The sequence below is a fragment of the Artibeus jamaicensis genome, unplaced genomic scaffold (genome assembly GCF_021234435.1).
Source record: "Artibeus jamaicensis isolate MK-2021 breed Jamaican fruit bat unplaced genomic scaffold, CSHL_Jam_final contig_76, whole genome shotgun sequence".
NCBI lineage: Eukaryota > Metazoa > Chordata > Mammalia > Chiroptera > Phyllostomidae > Artibeus > Artibeus jamaicensis.
In genome coordinates, this window is record NW_026521954.1 from 18,687,112 (window position 1) to 18,714,689 (window position 27,578).

Consider the following 27,578-nt stretch of genomic DNA (forward strand, 5'->3'; position numbering starts at 1 on the left):
CTGTTCTTTCATTCGGGTCATGCTTCTTTGTCTCCTTGTTTGGGCAGCCTCTTCCATTTGTTTCTGTGTATTAGGTAGAGCTCCTTTGACTCCCTGTCTTGGTAGTGTGGACTAGTGTAGTAGGTGTCCTGTAGGGTCCAGTGGCACAGACTCCCTTATCACAAAGCTGGGTACTCAAGATGCAGCCCTTCATGTGGGCTGATTACACCCTCCTCTTGTAGTTAAGCCTTGGTTGCTGTTGGCAGATCAATGGGAGGGATTTATCCAGGCCAGTCAGCTGCAAGGATGGACTGTGACCACTTACCACTAATCTCTTGTCTCCATGGAGGATTAGCTGTCCAGGGATAGGGTTGTGGTGGTCTGATGTGGTCTGTAGCTATACACTGGGTACACTGCCCCTGAGGTTTCTTAGGTGGTGCAGGCCAAGGTCAGCCCACACCTGTGGTCTGCCCAGGGCCACCCAGCCTGAGCTATAAAGGAATCTGAGATGGTTGCTACTTGTGCTGGGGTTGGAGATTCCCAGGTAAAGCCAACCTGTGAATCTAGGCTGGCTGCTGCTGGTGCTAGTACTAAGGGTTTGCTGAGGCCATCTGTTGCTTGCTTAATAGGATTGAGGAAGTTGTGAAGCATGAATCAAGACCAGCCATTCATATGGAAAAGCAGCTTGGGTGTGTCCATAAGTTGCGTGGGATAGAGTCTCTGGGGATCTCCAAAGTGGGTGAAACAGTTTTAGCCAGGTTGATGGAATCAAAGATATGGCACCAGCTTGCTGGGTATGTTGGGGGAGGGTTTAGAAAAGGGGTGGTGGCTTCTGCTTACATTGATGCCATACAGGTCATTTTCTCCCTGAAAGGCACCAGTGCCTTTTAAGCTCCTATCCCGGAGCTCGAGCTCAGAGGGGACTGAGTGTGAATAGTTGAGTCTGTTTGTGAGTGCTTTTAGAGGAACTGCTTGGGGCTCTAGCAGTTTTTCCACCAACTCAAACCCCACTGGTTTTTGCTGCCAGAAGTTATGGGGACTTATTTCCTGGCACAGAAACCCTGGGCTGGGGGGCCTGGTGGGGTGGCACTTCTCACTCCCGAGATACCCTCCTGATTTTTATCCACCACATGTGGGTGAAGGACCAGTCTGTTCCGCCCCTGTGCCCTGCCTAAAGATGTGGTTTCTTTAGTTCTAGTTGTCAGACTTTCATTCAACTTGATTTCTGACAGTTTTAGGTGATGGTTGTTCTATGGTTTAGTTGTCATTTTGATGTGGTTGTGCAAGTAAGCGAGCCATGTCTGCCTACATCACTATCTTAACCAGAAGTCTGTGGTTTTTATTTTTAATTTTTTGAGGAATCTTTATACTGTTTTTCTTAGTGGCTGTACCAAGTTACATTCTCACCTACAGTGTGCAAGGGTTCCTATTTTCAACACTTTTTGATGACAGCTAATCTAACTGGTGCGGTGATACCTCATTGTGGTTTCGATTTGATGTCCCTGATTATTTTTTATCTTTATTGTATTTTTTAACACTACCTTTTAGTCCCTTTATACCCTATTCCCCCAGCAGTCACCACACTGGTGTCCATGTCCATGAGTCCTTTTTCTTTTGGCTCAGTCCATCCACCCCTTGGTATCCCCTTCCCCCACTAGCTGTCATCCTGCTCTCCATCCATGAGTCTGATTAGTGAGGTTGAGCACCTTTTTCATGAACCTGTTACCCATTTGTTTATCTTCTTTGGTGACATGTCTGTTCAGTTGCTCTGCCCATTTTTAAAATCAGATTATTTGCTTTTGGCTATTGAGTAGTATGAATTCTTTATGTTTTTTGGGTATTAACCCCTTATTAAGTATGTGTCACAAATACTTTCTGTAGGTTGCCTGTTCATTTTGTTGATGGTTTCCTTTGCTGTGCAGAAACTTTTTAGTTGGAGATAGCCCCACGTGTTTATATTTACTTTTGTTGCCTGTGCTTTTGAGATATATATGTGTGTGTGTGTGTATATATATATATGTATATGTATAGTTAAAAATCATTGGCAACACCATTGTGAAGAATCTTTTTCCCTGTGCTTTTTTCTAGGAGTTTTACACTTTCAGTTATTCTTAAAACAATGATTTTAGAATGAATAGGACTTATCCAGATATGTTTTGGGTTGGAAATAGGGGTTGGAATCTGTATAATAGGCTGAAGGAACAGCTTTGTGTGGATGCCTGAGGCGAGATACGTTGTGGCATTTCTTAGGGTTTGAGTGTTGGCAGGAGTGGGCGCTAGGGAATAACATAGTACCTGATGACATACTGATTTTTCTTCTATGTAGAGTGAAATACTGACTATTTGTAGTAAAAAAAAAATACCATTAAACATTAATTAAAATAGAAAAAACTTTTAAATGGTAATTTTTTAATATTTTGATTCTAATACTTGGTGAAGAAACAAGTATTAGAATCAGTTAATTAGTAAATGAGACTTCATCTTCCATCTATGTACTGATGGTCTCTGGAGTCTATATTTTTATATCTGGATGTTTTTGTTTAACTTATGCTCATATATCTAAGTTAGCACATCCAAAAGTGTGTTCCGCCTGTATCTACCAATTATATAATACAAAATAAACAAAAAAAAATTAATGGATTTTCTATCTCAGTGAATATTTGCTCACTTACCTTCTCAAGCCAGAAATCTTTGCTCTTCTCACTCCCACCTAAAAGTAATGAAACTGTGGCATCATTTAATTATTCCATTTCACTGCATTAAATGACCCAAAGTTACCCCTTTCTTGTAGGTAAACTACTGCTGCCTAAATACATGGTGGCGGTGGTGGTGGTGGTGGTGGTTTTCTCTGCTGCATTTCTGCAAGTTCTGAAATCCAGAACTATTCTAACCATTCTGTCTTTATTCTTTTTTCATTTTAGTCTATCTGTACTTGCTGCTTGAGTGATCTTTTCTGAATGCAAACCAAATCTGTCTCTTGACTACTTAAAGGTTTACCATCTCTCATTCTGGCTTTTAGGTTAAAAATCAACTGTTTGGCAAAGCATGCTAGGCCCTTCCAGATCTGTGTTGTGCACATCTCTTCAGCTTTTATACTGCCCTTTCTTCACATCCTATTTATTTTTGCCATATTTTTTCAGTTTCTAGACATGGCTGTTCAAATTTAAATTAATAAAACTAAATAAAATTTAGAAATAAGTTCTTCAGCTTCTATATAGGGTAGGGCAAATATAGGTTTATAGTTGTGAAACACAGTTTGTTTTATTATTATTTATTAATTATTATTTTCTGTACTAATGACTGTAAACCTACATTTGCCCCACCCTGTATTTGACAGCACAGATTCAGATCATTTCTACATTATACAGTATTAAATTGGTTAGTGCTGTTCTTTAGTGAGCTCTCTTTTCTCTATGCCTTTGTGCATGATGCTCTCTTTTTCTAAATGTTTAGTGTACTCTTTCTTGTTTTGCCTAGCTAACTATTATTCTTTCATTAAGACTCAGTTTGGCAGTCACAATTTCTAGAAAACCTTTCCTGATACCATCTTTTCCTGTCGCCTTCAACCCTAAAGTCTCAACTCTTGCCTTTTGCCTACATGTCTCTTGTATTTCAATACAGGAGTTGGTGTTTAATAGCAAGATTCTAGCAGATACAGAGTATTGGAATTTTTGTATTAATTATAGTTTTAGTCAGTATAGTTTTATATTAAGTACGGTACATGGATTTACCACCATGGAAGGAAAGATACATTTAAATGGATTTATCATTTAAATACTGACTGAGGAAGCACTTCATTAAGCAATTGTGACTCTAGGAAAAGACACTCAGTTATGTAGATCAGAGTTAACAAATTTGCTACTTGAATGATAACTGCATATACATTTAATCAGATTTTAAAACATAGACTTGAATCTAGCAACCCAAGTATTCTTATGAAGGTAAATTTACAAGTAGAAAAGCATTACATCATTATAAAAACTTAGTATTTAATTGGTAGCCATCAGTTCAGCTTTAATAATTAGCATTATGGTAAACAGAGTGGGGAATGCAGAAAGCATCAGTATGGATACCCAACCTTGAGTTTATAATATGGTTACTTACTGTGAACAAATTTTACCTCTGCTCTACTTTAGTTGCCCACTACTCCCTGTATATCCCCATTACGTGGTGTCCTTCACTTTTGTAATCATAAATTCAGATTCACTTCTGTTTGACCAAGGTAAGGAGAGATTGGATTGAGCATAAAAGTTTAGTCCTTCAGAAGTTGTATTAAAGGGCCAAAGAGATTATAAAGGAAAATAAGACTTTTGTTGTTATCGAAGACTTCAAATTTTTGCCTAGGGCTGGCAGCTGGTCTTTTGTCCTATGAAAGGGGTACAAGACCTCTTCTTTTTGCATATTGTAATAGATTTTGGGACTGCATTTTTCAAACCACAATCTGGATGTATCTTCTACAAAGAGGTGGGTTTTTCATTTTGTTTTTTGTTTGGTTTGGGGTTAGTTAATCTATCCAGCAAAATGAGGCTATAATGAGATAGGCTTAGATGCCAAATATTAGAATAGCACTTTATGGCTTATGAAAGCAATAGATTCCCCAATATATTTCTGATTTCAAATATTCAAATTTGTAAGGTATAACTACCAAAATCCCACTTTTCACTTGAGTCTAGCCACACTTGGAGTTTTCTTATGCTTAGGTGTTGTTCCAGGCAGTTTACTCAAAATTGCACAAGGATGCCATTTGAGTTGATGGGAATATATTTTGTGTCTTGACTGTATATCCTTGGTTAATGAAAGTGTGCATTTATAAAAAATTTATTGAACTTTATTCTTAAAATGGGTACATAGTATTATACAAAAATTATATGTCTATGAAGTTGAGTTTATTTAAGTTTTGAGAATGTATTTATAAGTTGATTTTATAATAAAGGGAATTTGTGAAGAGATGTATGTATAAATTAACCAAAATGCAGTTAAGGAATATAAAATACAGAAGAGAGAGCAGCATGAAGTATATAGGGAAAATGAATTACATACTGAGAATGATACTTTCAATCAGTCTTAGGGAAGGTGTTATCAGCAACTGATGCTCAGTAAAGGAGTTGCTTTAGGTAGAAGGAGAGTATTCCTAGATGAATGCTCAGATATATAAGTAAGGAAGAGCAAAAACAGGGATAAATATGTGTGCAAACATAAAAGAACATAATATTTAGTGAATAACAATAACATAAATAGGAATGAGGTCTAAGTCCTGGAAGGATGGGTAAAGATTTGGTTAGCTTTAAACCCATACCCTAGTTTCTGGGTTAATCTAAAACAAAACAAAACAAACAACAAAAAAACAGAAATAAAGGGAATAATTTTCATACTAATAGAGGAGAAACAAAATTGAAGGATAAATAAAATCAATTCCAAAATTTGCAAGAAAGTGAGAAATAGAACTATAGATGGAACCTTGATACAAATAGAGCAAAGATAGATAAGGAATGTAAACAGTTTATAAATTTAAATTACCAAATTCTGACAAAATGTCAGGGTATTTTTAAAAAGAAATCCCATGCTATTTAATAATATAGGAAGGTAAAGAAATAATTGAAAAAGACTTCAGGGAAGCAGTAAAAAATATTTTATGGCCGTATAATATTTGATCCTGTAGTGTAATGCAAAAATTATTGCTGGAAATAAAAAGGGTCACTTGATAATTTTATAGAGTTCTAGTTACTAGGAACATATATAGCAATTATAAAATAACTATAAACACTACTAATATATATTTTAACTCATAAAGCAAAAAATCAGACAAATGACAAAATAGTTTTATGGAAGATTTTACTTATATTTCTCAACAATTGATTGAACAAAGACACATGAGTGATTTAAAGAGCACAATTAACTTGCTAATGTAATGAACAAATTAGAATGCTGCGTCCAGCAATTTTAGAGTGCATTTTCTTTTCAAGCACCTGTAAGGAATTTTCAAATATTGTCTATGTCCATTAGTAGATGAGTGGGTAAAAAAACTGTAGTATAGTTACACAGTAGAATACTTTGTGTAACTATAAAAGTATTGAAAAAAGGAACTCTCACCTTTTGCAACAGCACGATGGACCTGGAGATTATTATGCTAAGTAAAAGAAGCCAGTCAGAAAGACAAATACTATATGATCTCACTTATATGTGGAATCTAATGAACAAAGTAAACTGACAAACATAATAGAAACCAAGGCATAGAAACATGGAACAGTCTGAGAGCTGTGGGGCTGGGGACAGGACTAGATGAAGGGGGGTGAAGGGATTAGCCTAAGAACAGGTATATATAACCCATAGATGCAGACAGAGGGAAGGGGGAATGGGGACTGGGTGAAGGAGGTGGGCAAAGGGCAGGAAAATGGAGACATCTGTAATAGTGTCAACAATAAATACAAAGTTAAAAACATTGTCTGTGTTAGCCATAGCTGGTATGGCTCCATAGATTGAGTGCTGACCTGGGAATCAAAGTGTCACTGATTGGATTCCCAGTCTACGGCACATGCCTGGGTTTCAGACCAGGTCCCCAGTAGGGGGTGTGCGAGAAGCAATTAAACACTGATATTTCTCTCCCTCCCTTGCCTTCTGTAAAATAAATAAATAGAATCCTTTTGAAAAATAAAATTCTTTACACTTGATCTTAGCCAGAAGGCCAAGATGCAATAAAAATAAAATAAAATTCTTTAAAAAAAATTGTCTGTGCCCTGGCTGGTGTAGCTCAGTGGATTGAGCGCAGGCTGCGAACCAAAGGGTGGCTGGTTCAATTCCCAGTCAGGGCACATGCCTGGGTTGCAGGCCAGGTCCCTAGTGGGAGCCATATGAGAGGCAACCACACATTGATGTTTCTTTCCCTCTCTTTCTCCCTCCCTTCCCTTCTCTCTAAAAATAAATAAATAAAATCTTTTTAAAAATTGTCTATGTTAACCATAAAATAGTTTCAGAAAATTTCAAAGAATTAAATTATATTGGGCATTTTCTTTGACTACTATATAATTAAATTAGAAATCTGTTAAAAGGGTAGATTATCTGTATGTGTCTGGAAATTAAGAAATATGCTTCTGAAAAATCCATGAATGTAAAAAAGGTGATAATAGAAATTAGGAAATATTTTGACTAAATCATAAGAAGATACTACATATCAAAAGTTGTGGACTGCTGCCTCATTGAGTACTTAGATGGAAATTGATAGCTGTAATGCATTTATTACAAACAAGAGGGTCTGAAAGTTAATTAACTAAATATCCTTTTAAAAAAGGAAAAATAAGAGTAAAATACACTTAAAATAGCGAACACAAATAAATTAGTAAATAAGAAAACAAATGTAAGATAGAGAAGATCAAGGAAACAAAAACAATTTAATTTAAATTTAAGGAACTTCTAATGAGGTTAACTGAGAAAAAAGAGAGAACATAACTGAAGTAAGGAATGAAAAGCAAAACACATTACTGCTGATGCTGTCGGCATTAGAGAAAAAGCATATAATGAAATATTTTATGCAAATAAATTGGATAGATAATATAGTTAAAATGGGTAAGCTCCCAGAAAATGTAAAAAATAGAAATAAAGTAAAAAATAGAATATAAATAAAATACTTGAATAGACCCTGTGACAGTTAAAAATTTGAGTAGTAATAAACGCACTTCAGAAAGACTATTTTCAGTTCCTATGCCTGGTATGTTCTACCAAATGTTCGCATTTCCTATTTTTTTCCCAGAGAGTAGAAAAAGAAAGAACATTGAAACTCATTTATGGGGGTTTCATAACATTGTTATCAATATTTGACCAAGTATAAAGGAATTTAAAGTCTCATTGGTAAACATAGAGAAATTTTAAGGGACTGAGATAGTAAACCCATCAAAAATACCTCATGATAATGTTGGGATTTTCCAGGAATGGAAGATATTATTTACCATTTAGTGTAATTCACCATATTAAGAGATTTAAGAAAGAAATCTCTTAATGGTCATATCAGTAGATTAAAAATAAATAGATTCAATAATTTTGATAACATTTAGCCCTGGATAACCTTCAGGTTGAGTGCTGACCTTTGAACCAAAACGTTTGATTCTGGGTCAGACATGGGTCTGGGCTGCCACCCAGGTGCCCATTTGGGAGCACGTGAGAGGCAACCAGTTGATGTCTCTCTCACGCACTGATGTTTCTGTCCCTCTCTTTCTCCCTCCCTTCCCATCTCTCTAAAAATAAATAAAATCTTTTAAAATTTTTTGATAAAATTCAGCATCTATTCATGTTAAGAAAAACTGCATAGCAAGGTGTTTTTTTTTAAATTTTATTTATTTATCTTTAGAGGGGAGGGGAAGGAGAGAGGGAGAGAAACATCAATGTATGGTTGCCTTTTGTGCATCCCCTGCGGGGAACTGGCCTGCAGGGAACCGGCCTGCAACCCCGGTATGTGCCCTGACTGGGAATCGAACCACGATTGTCTGGTTCGCAGGCCCACGCTCAATCCACTGAGCTACACCAGCCAGGGCCATAGCAAGGTTTTTAAGTAGAAAGTTTCTACTTTCTTAATCTGATGTTATTTATTTTAAAAGAATATAGCAAACAAGCCCTGGCTGGTGTAGCTCTGTGGATTGAGCGCAGGTCTGCGAACCAGAGGATCGTGGTTCAATTCCCAGTCAGGGCACATGCCTGGGTTGCAAGCCAGTTCCCTACAGGCCAGTTCCCAGCAGGGGACGCACTAGAGGCAACCATACATTGATGTTTCTCTTCCCCCTCTCCTTCCCCTCTAAAGATAAATAAGTAAATATTAAAAAAAAAAAAAGAATGTAGCAAACATATTTAATGAAGAAACTTTCAATGCTTTCTCATTGAAATTGGGTATAAGTCAAGATGCCTTATGCTGTTACCACTAATTTTTAACATTATAATACAGGTCTTAGCCAAGGCAGAGAGACAAGAACAGACAAAAAAGAAAGCAATGGGGCCTGGAAAGGGAAAAAAAAAACTACCATTATCTGTAGGTGATATATTTGTGTATATTGAGAATCTCCAGGTCAGTTATCATAATTGAAGAGTTTAGCAATGTTGCTAGATACAAAGTCAGTATACAAACATCAGTTGTGTTCCTATAAACCTACAAAAAAACAGAATTTTCACCTATAGATGTAATTTACAATAACACTAACACTGTGCAGTATGAATAAGTTTTAATGGGCTATATGTAAGACCTTGGTCTTATCTAGTGAGGAGTTGAGAAACCCAATAGAACAAAAGTATTAAGTCCTTGTTTGCTTTCTTTTCAGGCTTAAATGTAGGAAATGTGTATTTAAACTCAGTAAGTTTAAATAAGGAGAGGCTATACATTTTGTCCAATATAGAACAGAATGACACCCTAAAATAGTTGGTTGCATTTATATTTTGAGTCCATTGATCACAGCAAAATATAATTGGATTATCTTAGTAATAAAGATTTTGAGCTAGGTCAGTCTGAGGCTTTCTACAACAAGAAAGTCTTTTTTATAGTATTCTTGTAAGCTCTCTCTGGTGCAAATTTATTCACTTTTCTGCCTGAAATTTCCACTCATGGGTACTAGTACTGAGTCATTTCACAAAGATTTTATTAAGGACATATTTACCAAGTACCATAAATTATTTACTTTGTCATATCTAAGACATCATAAATTGTAAGATGCATCATTCCTGTTAAGTGAAAAAATGTTGACTCTTTTGACTGATACACCATTGATTTTAATAGACATTAACATGTCTTTTGAAAGCATCTAATTTATGGAATGTTTCCATCATAGTATTCCTTCTTTTTTACAGTTTTGGAATATCACTGAGAAAAGTTTTAGCTTTCATTTTTCAGATCTATCATGCTACCTTTAATTTTTTTCCTCCCTAATTTAAGCATTCTTTACATAGTTCCTTTTCTTAATTTCCCAGTTATTTTGCCATTCTAGTCATTTTCCTCTGGATGCCTTGTAGTTTGTCAAAAAGCTGCTTAAAATACAGACTTCAAAAAGAAAATTTTAAAGTTACTATATCCATAAAGTAGAACACTATGTAAAGTTCATGACCTCAGGTTTTGTTAACTTGACAAAGATTTTCAATAATTTTTTCCTGAGAGTAGTCCATATTCATGAATAAGTTATGGTGTTGTAATTTTTATAAGTATGTTAAATTTTTGTATACATCATACTTCCCACAGCAAGAATTTCTCTTCATTGACACTCGTTTGCTCGTTTTTGTAATTGAGGTTAAAGACGCAAGCAACTTTTTTAAGTTAACATTCTTTATGACAAGTAAGAACAAGATTATAATACATATCTTTTCTAATTTTTCTTCTCCTCTTTACAAAATTATTTTAAAAACAAATCTGCCCATAATATTTTAATCTGGGAACATTTCTAAATGACAAATATGTTTACTCTTTTTAATAGTGAATATTTACATTTGAATATTTTCATTCTTTATAATCATATAATTTCTGACAGTTATATGACTGTTTATTATGTTATATATTACATAGTTCAACTTAATTCAGCTAAAGGAAAAAATGACACCTCATAGTATGTTAAATTTATAATTTTCTGATTCCCGTAGAGTTTATAGTTTTTTATTATTATAAACCTAAGTTTTGTTAGTAGTTAATATACTTTCCTTTCTTTAATAACACAGGTTTTGAGAGTATTTTAGAAGGGCTTTATGGACCACGGCTACGAAGAGACCTCAGTTTATTTGAAGGTAATGTTTTACTTCAAATTTTTATCCTCTCCTGTTTAACAAATGAAAAATTATTTTTCTGTACTAAATTTATAGTAAACATGAATTTGTTTTCTTGTTTTAATAGAAAACATTTTTAAGTGAAGTGAATAAACAGATCCAAATATTATTCCTATTGTCATATGATGTTAAAATCTAAAAAAAATTATACACTGATCAAAATATAAAATGAAGCTTGTTTTTGGCTCTTGTTTGTGGTAAAATTTGATTTTTGTTTTATATTACATTCCTCGACTTCACAAAGAGGACTCAATGGGATACATTTAAATAAATAAATATCTCCTGTTGCTTATGATATAGGCAGCTTAGAACTCAGATTGTCACTCTTAAGAAGTCCTGTCATGTGTGTTTGGTTTTATATTTATGATTAACACTGTTTGTTACTTACTATAGTTTCCTCTTCTAAGTGTTCTTGCATAAACCCTGGTGGAAGATTCTGATCTATGATGTGATTGCTGTGACACCATAGTTTAGTTGTTTCACTCATTACTTTCAAACATAGAACACTAGGAGAGAACATTTTTGTAGCCATCTGAAATTTTATAGTACAGTTCATTTATAAAATGGGTAATGCTAGTATAGCATTATTTCTGTATCTTGTCAGTTTCTTGTGCTGTTACCCTCTGCTCTCCTCTGGTACCATGTAGTCTATGAATACCAAGGTCCTAGTAGACCTAAAGGTACTTCGTATATTCAAATATATGTGTGTGTATATATATGTATATACACATGTCTTTAGAGTTGAGGTAGTTACAGTAGTAGTTGGAGTAGTCAGAAGTTTTCTGCTCTTTTTATATTTATGTTAAGGAGGATTGAGATGAATCATAAGAGCAGAAAGTATCTGAAAGATCATTTGTCCCAGCCACCCATCTTCCAACAAATGAATGATATCCACACAGAACATGACTTTAAGGATTAAGACTCCAAAATATGTCTATTCTAGTATTTTATCATTGTTATGGCTAAAGTCTTCTTTTAAAATATCTCTTAACTTTAGTACATTTCTCACTGTATCATAGTTTAACACTGAATTTAATGTTTTTTACCTGAGGTATTTATAAGCAGTACTAACTAATTGTAGTTTTATTTGTTTTTCTGAGCTTATAAATAAAGGAAAAAGCCAAAGAGATGAGAATATTTATGCTCCTTCAGAAATTAATTATTTTACAAAGGGTGGAATGTTCTAAGGAACTGAATGCATGCATTCTATTTTTAGATTATTATTTCCTTAGTGTACATGAAACACATATTCATTTTAGGAAATTAGAAAATATAAATAAGCCTTAAAGTAAAAAATTAGTCTCATGACCTGCAGATAACTTTCAATGTTTTTAATATAAATGTAACATATATGTTTGTTTGTACTTATTCTTTTATTATGATAGTATATACTATATGTACAGTATATTATAGTTTTTGTATCTACTTTGTTCACTGGTGTATCATTTGCTATACAAAGTTCTTAATCATCATTCTTTTTTTTTTATCCTCACCCAAGAACTTGTTCATTGATTTTAGAGAGAAGGGAAGACAGGGAGAGGGAGAGAAACATCAGCAAGGGAGGCACATTGATAGGTTGCCTCTTGTACATGCCCTGACTGGGGACTGAACCCACAACCCAGACATGTGCTTTGACTAGGAATTGAACTTGCAGTCTTTCAGTTCATGGGAAGATGTTCCAACCAACTGAGCCACACTGGCCCGGGCTTGATCATCATTCTTAATGGCTGTGCAGTATTATATTGTGATCTATTATAACTAATTAAACTCAGTTAATTTAAAGCCCCACTGTTGTATATCTTATTCCATTTATTCTTTTATTTCCAACAGATCTTGTTGTCCTCTTTTGTGCTTTTTTTCATAGGGGATTTGTAAAATTAGCTAAGCTTTGGAACTCAATCTTTTTCTCATACATTGGTGCATAATTATATTGCCCTTTCTCACCCCAAATGTTCTAAAATTTCTCCAAATTTTGTAAGTAAATTCTTCCTCTTTTTTTTTATTTTGCTTTTTTGGATTAAAAGGACTTCTAATTAAAATTGTAGGCTCAAGAGTAATAATACTAATTATAGTAATAAGTCTGTATCTGTGCAGATAAATATGAAGACAGCTGTGTGTTTTGAAGGAAAATCACACCAGTGCAATCACTAAGTGTGGAGCCTTTGGAAAAGACATGTAGGAGCTACATATCTATTGTAGACATCTCCAGTCTTTCTTCCTCTTCTAAATAAGTTTGCTTTCTTTCTTGTTACCATTGTTAAAATGTGGCTTAATATTTAGATGTTAGGACTACAAGTATAATTATTTCTTACTCTACATATCTGTATGCAGGAGTCAAATAGATTAGTGTATATTTTTAGATTAAATCATGGGAAATCTGAACCTGTCTTACTTCTAAACTCAGGAACCAAATTAATTGGATAGCAAAGGATTTTTGTGTGTTCCTCTAAATTTTTTATAAAGTTAAATGCATATTTAAATTTTATAATAAATTTAAATTTAAAGAGCTACATCACAAACCTGCTACTGTTTTTTTGGAAAAAATATTCTCAATTTCATACTGCTACTTTAAAAGCAACTTTGCCACACAATGTTTTTAAGTCATTTGTATCATATATTGGTGTTTTGAGAAGTTAGTATTTTAATTTGATTCAGAACCACCTTCAGATTGAATGGTATTGAAAAAAGCTTTTGAGTACTGCAAATGTTTAATTTGTTGGAAACAAAACAAATCCTAGCTTTCTGTGTTCTTTGATCTGTTGTCATGACTTTTTGTATTTTTAAGGAAAACACAACTATTATTTCTTTTTGGTGTAAAGTCTCCAAAGAAACGTCGAATATCATAAACTTCCTACTTTTATGTACTCCCAGAAAATTTCTCTGTACTCTGCCTATCCTTCTCTTCCATCTCCCCCAAAGTTTTCTTGCTGTCACAGGACTTTTAGTCCATTCTTTTTTGTGTCTTATTGATGAGCCAGCTTTTTTTCACCCATGGGATCATCTGATTTACCTGCTCTGACTATGGGTATTTTACAGAAATGTGAAAGGAGTGCAGTAGGCCTATGTAAACTTGCTGATAAGATCCATACTGGTTTCTTTCTATGTTTGTTCATATACTAAAGGGAGATTATATCAGGCCTGCAAGCTATATGTATAGCATGTGGGCCAGATTAAACTCATTGACTGTTTTTGAAGGCCTGTGAGCTAAGAATAATTTTTACATTTTTAAATAGTTGGGAAAAATCAAAAGATTAATACTTCATGATGTGAAGATTATAAGATAATCAAATCTAATTATCCATTTAATCAAGTTTTAGTGGTAACAGCCTCTCATTTGTTGACATACTGTGTGGCTGCTTTTGTACTACAACAGTAGAGATGAATGGTTGTGACTCTATGGCTGCAAAACCTAAAATAGTTTCTATCTAGTGGTTTATAGCAAAGGATTGCTGACTGAAATTTAGTATTTTTGTCTTAATATTCTTTTTTCCAAGAATTAACATTGCGATGATGGAGACAACAAAACTAATTTTTTTTTTAAAGATTTTATTTATTTATCTTCAGAGGGGAAGGGAAGGAGAGAGGGAGAGAAACATCAATGTATGGTTGCCTTTTGTGCATCTCCTGCTGGGAACTGGCCTGCAGGGAACAGGTCTGCAACCCAGGCATGTGCCCTGACTGGGAATCGAACCGCGATTGTCTGGTTCGCAGGCCCGCGCTCAATCCACTGAGCTACACCAGCCAGGGCGCAAAACTAATTTTTAATAAAATGTATTGAATGGAATATTTGGAATGCCTATTTTGTGTTAGGAACTGACATTAGCAATGAGAAAAGAAAAATGAATAAGGAGGATCTCTTCCTACTAGGAACTTGTGGTCTAGTATTAAGTCAAAAGTTGGTAATTTTCTAATATAAATTGGTGATTATTTCTATTAAAACCAGAGAATCTAATACTATTTCGTAGTTTCTACATGAGTTTTATTATCAGCTTCTATCAAGTATACAGAAAGACTTCTCTGAGTATATTCATTATGGCATTTATAATGCCAGGACTAGAGAAACAAGCTTAATTATCTAGCAATAGGATATTGATTAAATAAATTGTAGTACATATCTTTGATGGACTATATTTATCTTTAAAAAATTATTTAGAAGTATATTTGAGCATGGAAAATATTTTTGATAAGTAAGCATGTATATAATTCTACCTTTTAAAATAAACAGTATTTCTAAGAGCACTTTTACATTTATAGAAACATCTAGTAGAAAGTACAGAGTTCCCATATATTCCCTCTTCCCTCTCTCATAGGTTCCCCCATATTAACCTCTTTCATTAGTGTGTATATTTCTTAAAATCAATGAACTAATATTGATGCATTATTATTCACTAAAGGCTGCATAATTTACATTAGTTTCATTCTATGTGTGTTGTACATTTGTGTGGGTTTTGTCAAATGTGCAATGTTGTGTATTCACCATCATAGTCTCATACACAGTAGTTACTACCCTAAAAATCACCCGCGTTGACTTTTTCAATCCTCTCCCCTGTTTTTAAAACATGTCACTGATCTTTTTACTGTCTTTTAGTTTTTTCTTTTCCAGAATGTCATATACTTGGAATCATACAATTTTTAATCTTTTTGTACTCACTTCTTCCACTGAGCAGTATGCATTTAAGGTTCCCTCTCTGTGTTTTCATGGCTTCATCATTTATTTTTATTCCTAAATAATACTGCCTTATGTAAACGTACCACATTTTACTAAATTCATTTATCTATTTGAAAGACATCTTGGTCATATTCAAGACATATAGGTACTTACGAATAAAGCAGCTGTTTTTAGAGAGAGGGAAAGGGAAGGAGAAAGAGTGGGAGAGAAACATCAATGTGTGGTTGCCTGTCATGTGTCCCCTACTGGGAACCTGGCCTGCAACCCAGGCATGTGACCTGACTGGGAATCGAACCAGCAACCCTTTGTTTCACAGGCTCGTGCCCAATCCACTGAGCTACACCAGCCAGGGCTTGTGTGAAAGTTTTTGTGTGGACGTGTTTTCAACTCATTTAGGTAAATTTTGGATTGTCCAAAATGTCTGTATGGTTTTTTTCCATAAAATAAAAGACATACTTTTCATTTTCACCGATAACTTAATGATTTTTAGATACTTTGAGTGTGTCAGCTGTCTCCCACATGGTATAATGTTGATTGTTCTCAATTAATGTCTTGATTTGATCACTGTGGACTCCAGCTACCTAACTGTGGAGTATCATCCAGCAAGAAATCTCTAGCACAAAACTTCGCATTCCATTGTTGATGCATTCCATCAGAGTACCTTCTCCATACACTGCACAAATAATTTTTGCATTTCACTTGAGTTTTTATCTTTCTTGAAATAGTAAGGCATAATATGCTGAAATGTGTATTTTCTTCCATCTTTAATATTAAAATGGCTACACAAAAATTAATGAGTTTTGGTAAGTTGTTTTTTTAATTCACACTGATATGACAGCTGTCACAATAAAATTTAACAAAATTTTTTTGAATGAAGTTAAAGCCAGCTAAGCACTACTAGAGCCATCTTTTGGGGAAAAAAAAACAAATGAACTTTTTGACCAACCTAATACCGAGGAGCACCATTTGTAGATTGAATGGAAAGACTTGTGTTTAGCTTTGGAAAAAACTACCATACTGTCTTCAAAAGTGGCCTTACTATTTTGCATTCCCACAGGCATTTGATGCTGTCAGTGTTTTTGGACTATAACCATACTTTTAGGTGTGTAGTGGTATCTTGTCTTCATTTGCAGTTCTCTAGTGAAATATGATTAAGTGCTTTTTCATATGCTGCTTTGCTCTCCACATATCTTCTTAGATGAGATGTCTGTTTAGACAAGTTTTGGCATTTGGATAATGATGGAATTATAGAACAAGTGAGGAAATATTTCCTTCTTCTGGAGCAGACTATAGAGAAACAAACCATCTGGACTGGTGCTTTCTGTTTGTGAAGGTTAATTATTGATTTAATTTTTAAATAGAAATAGGCCTTTTGAGTGTATATTTTTTTCTTGTGTGAAATTTGGTAGATTGTTGCTTTCAAGGAATTCATCCATTTCATTTCTAAAGTTATTCAAATTTGCAGACAACTAATGCTGTTCACAGTATTCTTAGGATGATCAGTAGTGATGATCAGTAGTGATGATCGGTAGTTATTATTCATAGGATCGGTAGTGATGGTCCATCATTTTATTTCTAATATTTTCTCTTTTACTTGGTTAGCCTGCTAGAGGTTTATAAATTTTATTGATCTTTTCAAAGAATCAACTGACCCTTATTTTTAAAAAGGCACAGATAAACTGGAAGGACCTGTTGCAAGTGTTAATCATTCATTATCTCTGGATGATAGCAGTAAGAATAGTTTTTCTTTTTTCCCTGGAACCTTTTGATATAGTTAATATGAAGTTTCATAAAGAAAAATTAGTTTAAAATATATTGCCCACTGGTCAGTATCTTATCTCAAAATCAACATACAATAGTTATAACCACTTTTTCATGACCTTCATGCAAAATCCAGGTCAGTATTATTTTTTTCACTTTTCACTGGGCTTTGTCTTTGGGAACTCCAGATTTATTTTTTATGGTTAAGAGATACTAAAGAAAATAAAAACATTCAAAAGAAGCGTGATTATTTTAAATAAAATAAAAGTAACATCTATTGGGCTTATTAGGTGTTTTGCATATGTTTTTACTTAATGTTTACTACAGACTTAAGCTGCAATTATTATTTTCATTTTACAGACAGGGAAATTGAAGCTCAGAGAAAGTAACTTGCCCAGGGCAACATCTGGAATGTGGAAAGAAAGCCCAAAGCTCTCTAATTTCAAAGTCTTACCCTTTCAAGATAGATTAGGTAAATGATTAGAGAGAAACTTTGACTATAAGAGTACATATCCACAGTGGAAAAGTTAATCGTTGTCTGTCATTCATTTTCTATCGGTTTACATTATGGCATTACCTTTTATTAATAAGGCTGTTTCTATAAAGTACATAATTTGCCCTGGCTGGTGTAGCTCAGTGGATTGAGTGCGGGCCTGCCAACCAAACAACCACTGTTTGCTTCCCAGTCAGGGCACATGCCTGGGTTGCAGGCCAGTTCCCAGCAGGGGGCGCACAAGAGGCAACCATACATTGATATTTCTCTCCCTCTGTCCTTCCCTTCTCCTCTAAAGATAAATAAATAAAATCTTTAAAATTTTTTTAAATAAAGTAAATAAAGTACATAATTTGACCCTTTTGAGCTTGTACCATTATGTATTAAAATCTCCTAATGAGCCCTGGCTGGCGTAGCTCAGTGGATTGAGCGCGGGCCTGTGAACCAGAGTATCACGGTTCGATTCCCAGTCAGGGCACATGCCTGGGTTGCAGGCCAGTTCCCAGCAGGGGACTCATGAGAGGCAACCACACATTGATGTTTCTCTCCCTCTCTTTCTCCTTCCCTTCCCCTCTCTCTAAAAATAAATAAATAAAATAGTAAAAAAAAATTTCCTAATGAGAGAACTTTTTTTGAAAGGATATCTGATTTATATTCAAATTGTATGTGAGGGATAAAATGAAGATGTCTTGTAGTAGTGTTTATTTAATTTTAATGACATGAAAAGAACCTGGGCAAAGGGAGAAATGTGCCCTGCAGCTGAATTTTCAGAATCTGTTTTCCCATATATATGATGTATCCCACCATCATTTGGTCTCAAAAATCAAAAGTTGCTGGAGAAAGAGGAATTATTAAATATTTGTAGGTAAAGTCATGGACTATTTTTAACCCACCAAAATTTAATGGCATTTATATAACCATTGATTATTCATTGCCATTTATTTAACTATGTAGGCATTTATTTTAATTAACATTTCCTTGAAGAAATTCTGAAATATATAAAGATAATCTTAGTATGCCCAATTTTATCTTACAATTGGTAATTGTTTTAATTAATCCAAAGTTGTCCTTTGAATCAACATTTATTTATCTCTGAAACTTCATTAAAAGTTATAGTGATTTTTCAAAAATATCCCTTCACTAGACCTACCATCTGTTTTTTATTTTGATTGTATTTTTTCCCATTACTACTTACCCCTGGGTACCCCTACTTACAGGGATACCCACCTGTACCCCTCCCCCCCAAAGTTTAGATTTCATTGATCTATAAAAATTATCTTATACCTGGCATATGAGCCAAGTTGTTGGTACAATAATGCTATATAACAAACAGGTCCAAAGTCTGTTTCGTGCTTATGGGTGATCAGATTCATGGACTGCAGGGTCATGGATGCAGGATCGTATCTTTTCATGATTCCAGATCAGACTGAAGGAATAATGATTATAGGAAGCAAGTTCTCATATTGGATGGTGGAAGCTCAGGAGAACTGGGGGACTTGCCATGCCTTTTAAAGCCTCAGCATAGACTAGTATCCTGTCACTTTTCCACATTCATTCCATTGGTCACAGAGCAGTGCCTCCCTAGTAGGGGACACTGCATGACCCTACATTCAAGAATATGAGTGTGTGATTCCATTCTAGTGACAGATAAAGGCTGAAAAAACTTATGCATAGGTACAGTTCTAGATTTTTAATTGCACAGATTGTATAAGCTTTTTGATTTATCAGGTTGTTTACAAAAGTGTGTTTAACATTTTAAGCACATATTAAATAAAAATTATCTTCTGAAAACTAATCTTATTAAATATATGTGTGATAATATGAGTTAAAAATAGACTGGTGTTTGTAGTGTATAAAGTATTTTCACATTTTTTATTAGATCCACAAGTAAGTGATGGGTTCCTTATTTTATAAGCATAGAAATTAAAACAAAAATTTTGTGGCTTGATGAGGACTAATAAGTTCCAATCTCAGATTTTCAGAGACTTCAGACACATTTATCTTTCCATTACCCTATATGGCATCTTACATTCTTATTCCCTGCCTAAACTTTTTCCAAGTTGAGGTAAATATCAGGAATATATATGGTCTACTGCCAAAATCAAAGGAAGGTATCACTACAGTCTATATTCCAACAGTTATATTATCTTCTCTTCTGGCATGTATTTTTGATCAATGCAAGGGTATCTATCCTAAGGGCTGATTTGAACTTGAATTTATTCATTATCACTTCAAAAAAAGATAAGCATATTTTCTGTATAACTTAGCAGACACATATATTCAGCTTCATTATGCATTTCAAAAGTACAAGAGAAAATTATGTGGTCCACCAGTGCTTTTCAAGTTAGTCCCAGTTTAGCTGCCTCAGATGATAATTTTAATGGTTTGAGGCTCTACATGTGAATTTATTTGGGGAAAGAAATTGAGTGGAGTTCTGTTGCAGGGAGTAAATTTGAATAATCACTGTCTAGCCCTGGCTGGGTGGCTCAGCTGGTTGGAGCCAAAAGGTTGCAGGTTCCATTCCCAGTCAGGGCACATACCTAAACTTGGGTTCAGTTCCTGGTCTGAGCGCATACAGCAGGCAACCAATTAATGTTTCTTTCTCACATATATTTCTCTCTCTCTTCCCCTTTCTCTCTCTCTGTCAATAAATATGTCCTTAGGTGAGGATTTTTAAAAAGAACAAAAAGAAAAATTACTGTCTATACCAAGTATAGTTGGGATGTCAATATTATATCTTCAGAAAATTTCTTTATTAGAAGACATTTGTTCTTCACAAATACTTTAATATTGTAATAATAGTTGGATTAGAAGGAACATTGTTCTGAAAAACTCCATGGTGTGTGTTGAATAATATACCTGCTTTTTGCTCTAACTCTTGAAATAAAGCCTTTAAAGAATGTAATAAAAAGTCTCAACTGACTTTTTAGCTATGTATTTCTACTTTTTTCTCAGAGCATTCCATGTTCTCAAAGCTTTGGGCCTATCTGGTGCTTTACTTCATTTCTCTGTCTCACGTTGTCTTTCATGATATGCAAATTTTCTTTCTTTTCCCCCACCTCTCTGTGTTCTGATTTATTTCATAGTGAAAATAAAAAATTTATTAATAGACAATGATAAATTGAACCTTTCAAAAGCCTAGATGAACCCTGTTGTTAGAAAGTTAATTTATAGCCAGTTCATTGTTCTTGCTACTTTGACCCATAATAGTGCAAAAATACTCTAGTTACAACCTTGTCTGTTTATTTCTTTCTAGATGTCACCAGTTTAATTTTAAATTTAGGCTTTCCCCCTTGCTGTTTGTAGTTAGTTTTTTTAATATGAGCCATTGCTCTAAAGAGTGCTAATTTTATTTGTCTTAATCAACTTAGTGTATTTAATGAATATTTTTCCCTCTTTTAAAGACTGTGAACCAGAAGAACTGACTGACTGGTCTATGGATGAAAAATGTTCATTTTGTAACCTACAGAGAGAAGCAGTCAGTGTAAGTTTTAGTGCTGTGAAATTATTTCTTAACTATTTGCACAATTATAACACAATTTTAACAGTTTCTTCTGAAAGTTTGTGACTTAATAGTAAAATTTACATACTTGATTTTAGTAAAGAGAAGATTAATAAAGTCTTATGTTAGAAGTCTAGCTTCTAGCTTATCTCATAGGTGAAAATCCCAAAGCACTTGTCTTTTTTGCATATTTCACATCTTTCTTATAGTTCCCTGACTCATGAAATTCAGTTCAGATCTGTTTTGTGCTTATATAGACAAAGCTGATCTTGGAGGCATGGTTTGGTCTGAAACCACCCTGTAGTCCTATTTTTAGGAATCAGAAGTTGGAGGATAATGTGTTAATACGTTTTAGCTTTTTTGCTTTCTCTAGAAGTCTTTTGGATATTGTAATTATCTTTCGTGTAGGTGATTAAATATTATTGTATACTGTAAACAGAGCATAAACTAGACAGCAGCATCTTTTTGTATGGTAGGATCCTAATTCTTTATGTACTGTTGTAAGAGGGCTGAGAATACCTGAGAACTCAAACACCTGTGCCTATTTTGGTCAGATCAGTAGGTAAACATACCTGCTTTGTTGTTAAAATTCTCATACTGGCATGCAGTACATAGTGAATTCAACAATATATTTTATCTGCTTTCCCCCCTATTTTGATTATAGCTTTGCTAAGGAATAAGGCTAATTTGGCCCTTTTGTTAGAGCTAAATTTCTTTTTTACTGGTTCGTGTTTCAAATTTAATGTTCTTTATATAACTTGATATATTATAAAGGTAGAAAAAATGAGCATTTAGAGAATAATTTTTTGCCATTTTTAATGAAATCCCATGTTTAAATAAAAGTGGTTTTTTAATGTTGTTTTCTCATCATTTTAGGATTGTGTGCCATCTCTTGATTCTTCACAGTCAACACCAACGGAGGAACTGTCATCTCAGGGCCAGTCCAACACTGAAAAGATTGAATGCCAAGCAGAAAATTACCTAAATGCACTCTTTCGAAAGAAAGGTAATATTGGTACACTTGATCGTATGAAATTTGCAATAGGTATTGAAAGTCTTGGAATTTTCCTCACACACAAGTTTTTTTATATGTCAGTCTCTACTCCATTTTTTATTAACTCTTTCTTTATCCTTAATTATTTTTCATATTTTCAGGGACATTAGGATTCTCCATCACTGTGGAGCTGGTTTTCTATTAGGCATGCCTTTTTTGCCATTGTCCTCTCAGATTTCTAACTTTATCATACAGTTTCCTTGTCTACTATAGACAGACGAGAACATTTTTTTTTATGCTTCTGGTCTCATTTTGTTGCTGTTCTCAAGACTTCAAAAGTTTTTTCGTGTTTAATAAGTAATACATATATTGTAAAGCTGTCTTTAGAATAAGTTACCTTATATCATTTGTCATCTAGGTTTGCTATATTTGCTGGCTTGCTATTTCAGTGCACTTTTTGGGGTTTTTTTTTTTTTTTGGTAGCTTGAATATGCTTACTTGACATTAAAATATCACTACTCTTTTTTGAATCCTTTCTACCTAAACTATTTAAACCAAATGAGGCTTATTTCATTTGTTACCTTGCTTGATACACCTTATTAGGCAGAGGTAGTTTGTAAATCTTTGGTACCCAGGGAAAATATAGAAATATAGAACCTTCTTTTTTGCTGTTTTTGTTTTTGGCCACTTCTGCAGTAGTGGCCTTTACAGAGTGTAAAGGTCTTTTTACCACAGAGACCTTTTGAGTAAGTCATGGTGGGGGGAGGGAGGTGTGGGAACAGAATCATCTTACCACCTAACTTCCAGAGATTGAGGAAAAACATGTCGTGTTCTCACTTGCATGTTGACCCTGTTTTACTCCTGTTTAGAATTAGGTAACATCACATATTTTCTGTTAAAATGTTGATTTTATGATTCTAATCAATAATATTAAAAATAGCCCTCATTTAAGAAAGGAGGCTTTTTTTAGTCTTAAGCGTTATAAGTTCTTTTATGTGTTGAAATATTACAATTTTCTGATTAGAAGAATCACCAGTAAAGGCCAAACGTTAAGAATTGTACTTTTTTAAATGCAGGAGACTAAAAATCTTTTCTTGTGTTACTGACATACTTAGCCTTGAGAAATTGGCATTGTGTTTAAAAAACATTTTTTTCTCAAAATTTTCTTTCTGAAACAATATTAAAAATTAAAAATAGATGCTTTCTTTAAGAATTGTATAATATTAATTTAGAAATTTTTATTCTGCCAATATATTTACACTTCTAAGCAGAATTATGTTATCAGACTTACATCCCTAAGAGAATTGGAAGAAATGTACACATTTACACACATGTACACAGTAGGTTTCACTAACCTTAGAACTCGTTACTCAGTCTCCTTTTCCTTTTAGTAATTTGTAATGGCAGGAGGAATAATCAGTAATAGTAACCTTTAAGGTGAAATAGTATGGAGTTAACTTGTGCTCCATTACCCTATTAAGAGTAATCAGTGCCCTGACTCAGTTGTGGCTCAGTTGGTTGGGCATCATCCTACAAAATGAAAGGTCATTGGTTCAATTCCCAGTCAGGGCACATGCCTGGGTTGCCATTTCAGTCCCCAGTTGGAGCGTGTACAAGAGGCAACCAATTGATGTTTCTCTGTCACATCAGTGTTTCTCTCCATCTCTTTCTCCCTCCCTCTAAAAATAAATGAATAAAATCTTTTTTAAAAAAAGAGTAATCAGTAAACACTTGGTGCTGTTTCAGCTGTTTCAGACATCTGGGTCTACAAGAGGTCTCCTATGAATGGTTGGATGAGTTAATGGGTATTTAGTCACCTCTACATTTGGGGATTTCTTGAAGATTTTTGAACGATTGCAGAGTTTTTAAGTAAAAGATTCTTATTAGCATTTTTGCTTTACTTCAGGTCTTACATTTGTTTATTTCTTTATTTGTAGTCCATAACTTTTCAGATTTAACTAAACAAGGATTTTTCTATTTGTTTACTTGGGGTTTTTGTTTTTGTTTTTGATTTAATTTTCTTTGAATAAAATTATTTTGGAGATTTTCATTATGGTTTGACTAGGATTAGGCTATAAATAGTAATATCTTATAAATAGTATCGACCTTTTAAGTTGTTTAGTTCTATTTACTTTGAAATGAAAGGCAAAAATGTGTTTAAAAGAAAGGAAATATTTCTGAGTTTTTGGAGTAGCAAATAAAATGCTGATAAAGCAGTTATGGATGAAGTTTTTTTTTGATTCCTGAAAATTTCCTAAACTTGGGCATTTTTAGGAATTCTGGATATTAGTAATGTTAGTGTTACACTTTAAATGTTACTAGTTTGAGGAACATAATGCAAGTTGATCATCCTGCCAAAGTGTAAAGAAATCTGTTACTGTCCTTATTGTAGCTTCTTTATTATCTTTCCTAACTATGGTTTCAGTGATGATGATAATGATAATCGTAAGCTATTATTATTGAGAACTCAGGATAATTATGATGATTGATATCATCAGTTTTGATTGAGCACTAAACCCTTTTTGTGCCTTACCTCATTTAATATCCCAAAGCAATGTTCAGAGGTAGGTACTGTTCTTATCTTTTTAACAAGTAGATAATAAAGTGCAGAGAATTTAAATGTCTTTTAGTTCTGTGTTAAGAAAGAACATCTGAGTCCTCAAGAAGGAATTTTAAAAGCTGAAATATATTTTGTGGGAGGAGCAGGTACTTTTAAGCATTAAGTAGAGAAACTTTATTCTCTGCTATTTAGCAGCCTACTACTAGAATTATTTTAATGGAATTAGGCAGACTAGAGAAGACCTATGAAAAATGTTCTGTATTTCTCATAGGTTTCCATTTTCCCTTTATATGAACTATGAACAGTTTTAGTGATTAGTTCTCTTACAGCAGTGCTTTTCAACCTTTGTCATCTTATGGCACACATAAACTAATTCCAAAAAGTCTGAAGCAAACCAAAAAATATAATTTTGCCAATCTGACAAAAATTAGGTATAATTTTGATGCATTCACACCAAATGGCTATTGTGTGGGCTGTTGTCATTTTTTTCTATTCGATAATCTAAGAGAAAAGAGGGCAATGCCCCTGACTACATAGTCAGGTATAGAATGTTTTAAACATTCTGTGGCACACTGGTGTGCTTCTGGTGGCATACCGGTTGAAAATCGCTACCTTCCAGTGTTTGGTGATAGATTGGAGGACACATTTAAATTAAATAGTTTGGATGCTCCCTTGTACATCATTGGAAGCTAGTCATAAATAACCTTTCAGGTTGAATAAATAGAATCGGGGAAAGGAGAAATCTTAGTACAGAGGTGAATGTTATTAACTAGTTTTGTATATTCTTTACTTTAGAAACTCTAAATTGAATTTTCTTCTAAGGGTTAACCCTAAAATTGTCTAGAATGAAAGCACCTTGATAGCAGGGATTTTGTTTTGTTAACTGCACAATCCTCAATGTATAAAGCATCCTAGATTTCAATAACTATTTTCTTGAATGAATAAATATTAAGATAAAATGTCCAGATATCTTCCAGTTTCTCTTCGGTGGTATTATTTGTTCTATTTGAAGAAAAAAATTATTTAGTATATAAATATAGTTTACCTTTCCCTACTTTGTACTTCAGTTTATTACTCTGTAGAGCTTAAATATTAGTTAACTTATTTGTTTTGAAATATGATAAACACAGGCATATAGATATAAAATACCTTTGCCAAAGCTATTCCCATGAGAACTAAATTATTATATTTAGTTATATTTAGTTATATAAATTATATTCCTGTGAACTAAATTATTTTGACTTTCACTTCACATTCATTGATCAACTAAAGCAGTGTAAGTTACAGGTTTGCTACTTAGGCAGATGTTTCATCTTTTTTTAAATTAAAGAAGGCTACTTGATTTGACTCAATTGTACAAACAATATGCATGAAGTACAAAATGAATCATACTGGTAAATAGATAATAAACTGAAACCTTTCTTAATCAATATATAATGTTTGTTCCTGCTTTATTCCTTCCCCCCACACACATTTAGCAATCATGTACTTACAGTTCTGGCCTTTTATTTTCAAAAACTTTCTTGATGCATTTGATGTATTTAGTTGAAAGCTGCTGTTAACCAACCCTTCCACCTTAAATTAATTGGTAGCCAGGTTTTGTATAAAGTTTTCCATGCCTTTTCTGAACACAGATCCTTTTCCTATTAAACTGATTTTTAAGCTTCATACTATGGCATGTAATAAATACTAATACTGCCACTAACCAGCTGGGTTATGACTGATAAAGCATTTGACTTCTTAGAAATAAGAGTATTAATCTTTTAGATCATTTTCCTCTAAATGCAGACATTCTTGAGTAACTATGTAAAATTGACCTGATTCATTTAGGCCCCAAGTGGTTCTTTTACAATTGTGCCTTTGTGATATCATTGTGGTCATACATTGAATTTCTCTTCTACAGGTTGCCTTTTTGGTATGTTAGTGCCATAAAATAACTCAGTGAGGCACATTCAGAGGTGTTCATGAAAAGATTTTCTTTTTTTGCCATGTACTTGGAAGATATGAATGAAATTCTAAGAACACATATAAAATTAGAACTAGATTTAAGAGTTTGGCATTTCTGGAAAAATCACCTTTCTACCTACAATACCAGATGTAGCAGGAATTAAAAGTTGACTATCAGGTCATTCATCATCTCCTAGATTCTTACTTCCTTTTGTCTTTTTTATGTTTTAATTCGACCCAGTCATCTTACCCTTTTACAAGCATGCAAATTCTGTGTGTCTTCTGGAACTTGGGGTCTTTAGTCAGAAAATCCCCTGTGTCCTCAGACTTACAGTGTTTCCTTTACTCTGTTGCTCTAAGTATATACTCATAAAAGGTGCTTTTGTAGCCCTCTCCTTTTCTTTCCCTGAGTATGACTCCCTGAAGCAACACTAGCACGTTGGGCTTTGTAAAACATATTTCTGGTCCATGATTAGAATTCATTCATTCAACAGAGATCTGCTACACACCAACAACTGTTCCACACCAACAACTGTTCCAAAAGACAAGAAACAGTCCTCTATCCTCATGGGCGTTTATGTTCTAGTGAAGGGAAACAGACAAATAAACAAATAAATTATATTTGTGGTTGAATGTATGTACACACATAAACCTCTCACACATGCTGAGTATATATATGAATTCAGGGTTAGACAAACATAGGTTTATAGTTGTGAGTTTATTCTTGTATTGTTATTTATTTTATTATTTATTGTATTATTTTCCATATGAACAACTGTAAACCTATATTATGTCCTGTGAAAACAAATGAGGAGAGGACCATAGGGAATGCCAGAATAGTGGTAGTGATTGAAATTTTATAAAAACTAGTCAGATGACAGTTAAGCAGAAATA

General features: G+C 33.9%; 1 protein-coding gene across 13 annotated transcripts in view; it reads left to right on the forward strand.

Annotated features, from left to right (window-relative positions):
- LCORL (ligand dependent nuclear receptor corepressor like) overlaps positions 1 to 27,578 on the forward strand; it is a 112,940-nt gene that overhangs the window by 27,651 nt on the left and 57,711 nt on the right. For all 13 annotated transcript variants that reach the window (XM_053672477.1, XM_053672486.1, XM_053672489.1 and 10 more), the window contains 3 exons: positions 10,654 to 10,719; positions 21,086 to 21,165; positions 22,060 to 22,189. In XM_053672477.1, coding sequence (XP_053528452.1) covers positions 10,654 to 10,719; positions 21,086 to 21,165; positions 22,060 to 22,189 — 276 coding nt within the window. The remainder of the gene's footprint in view (positions 1 to 10,653; positions 10,720 to 21,085; positions 21,166 to 22,059; positions 22,190 to 27,578) is intronic.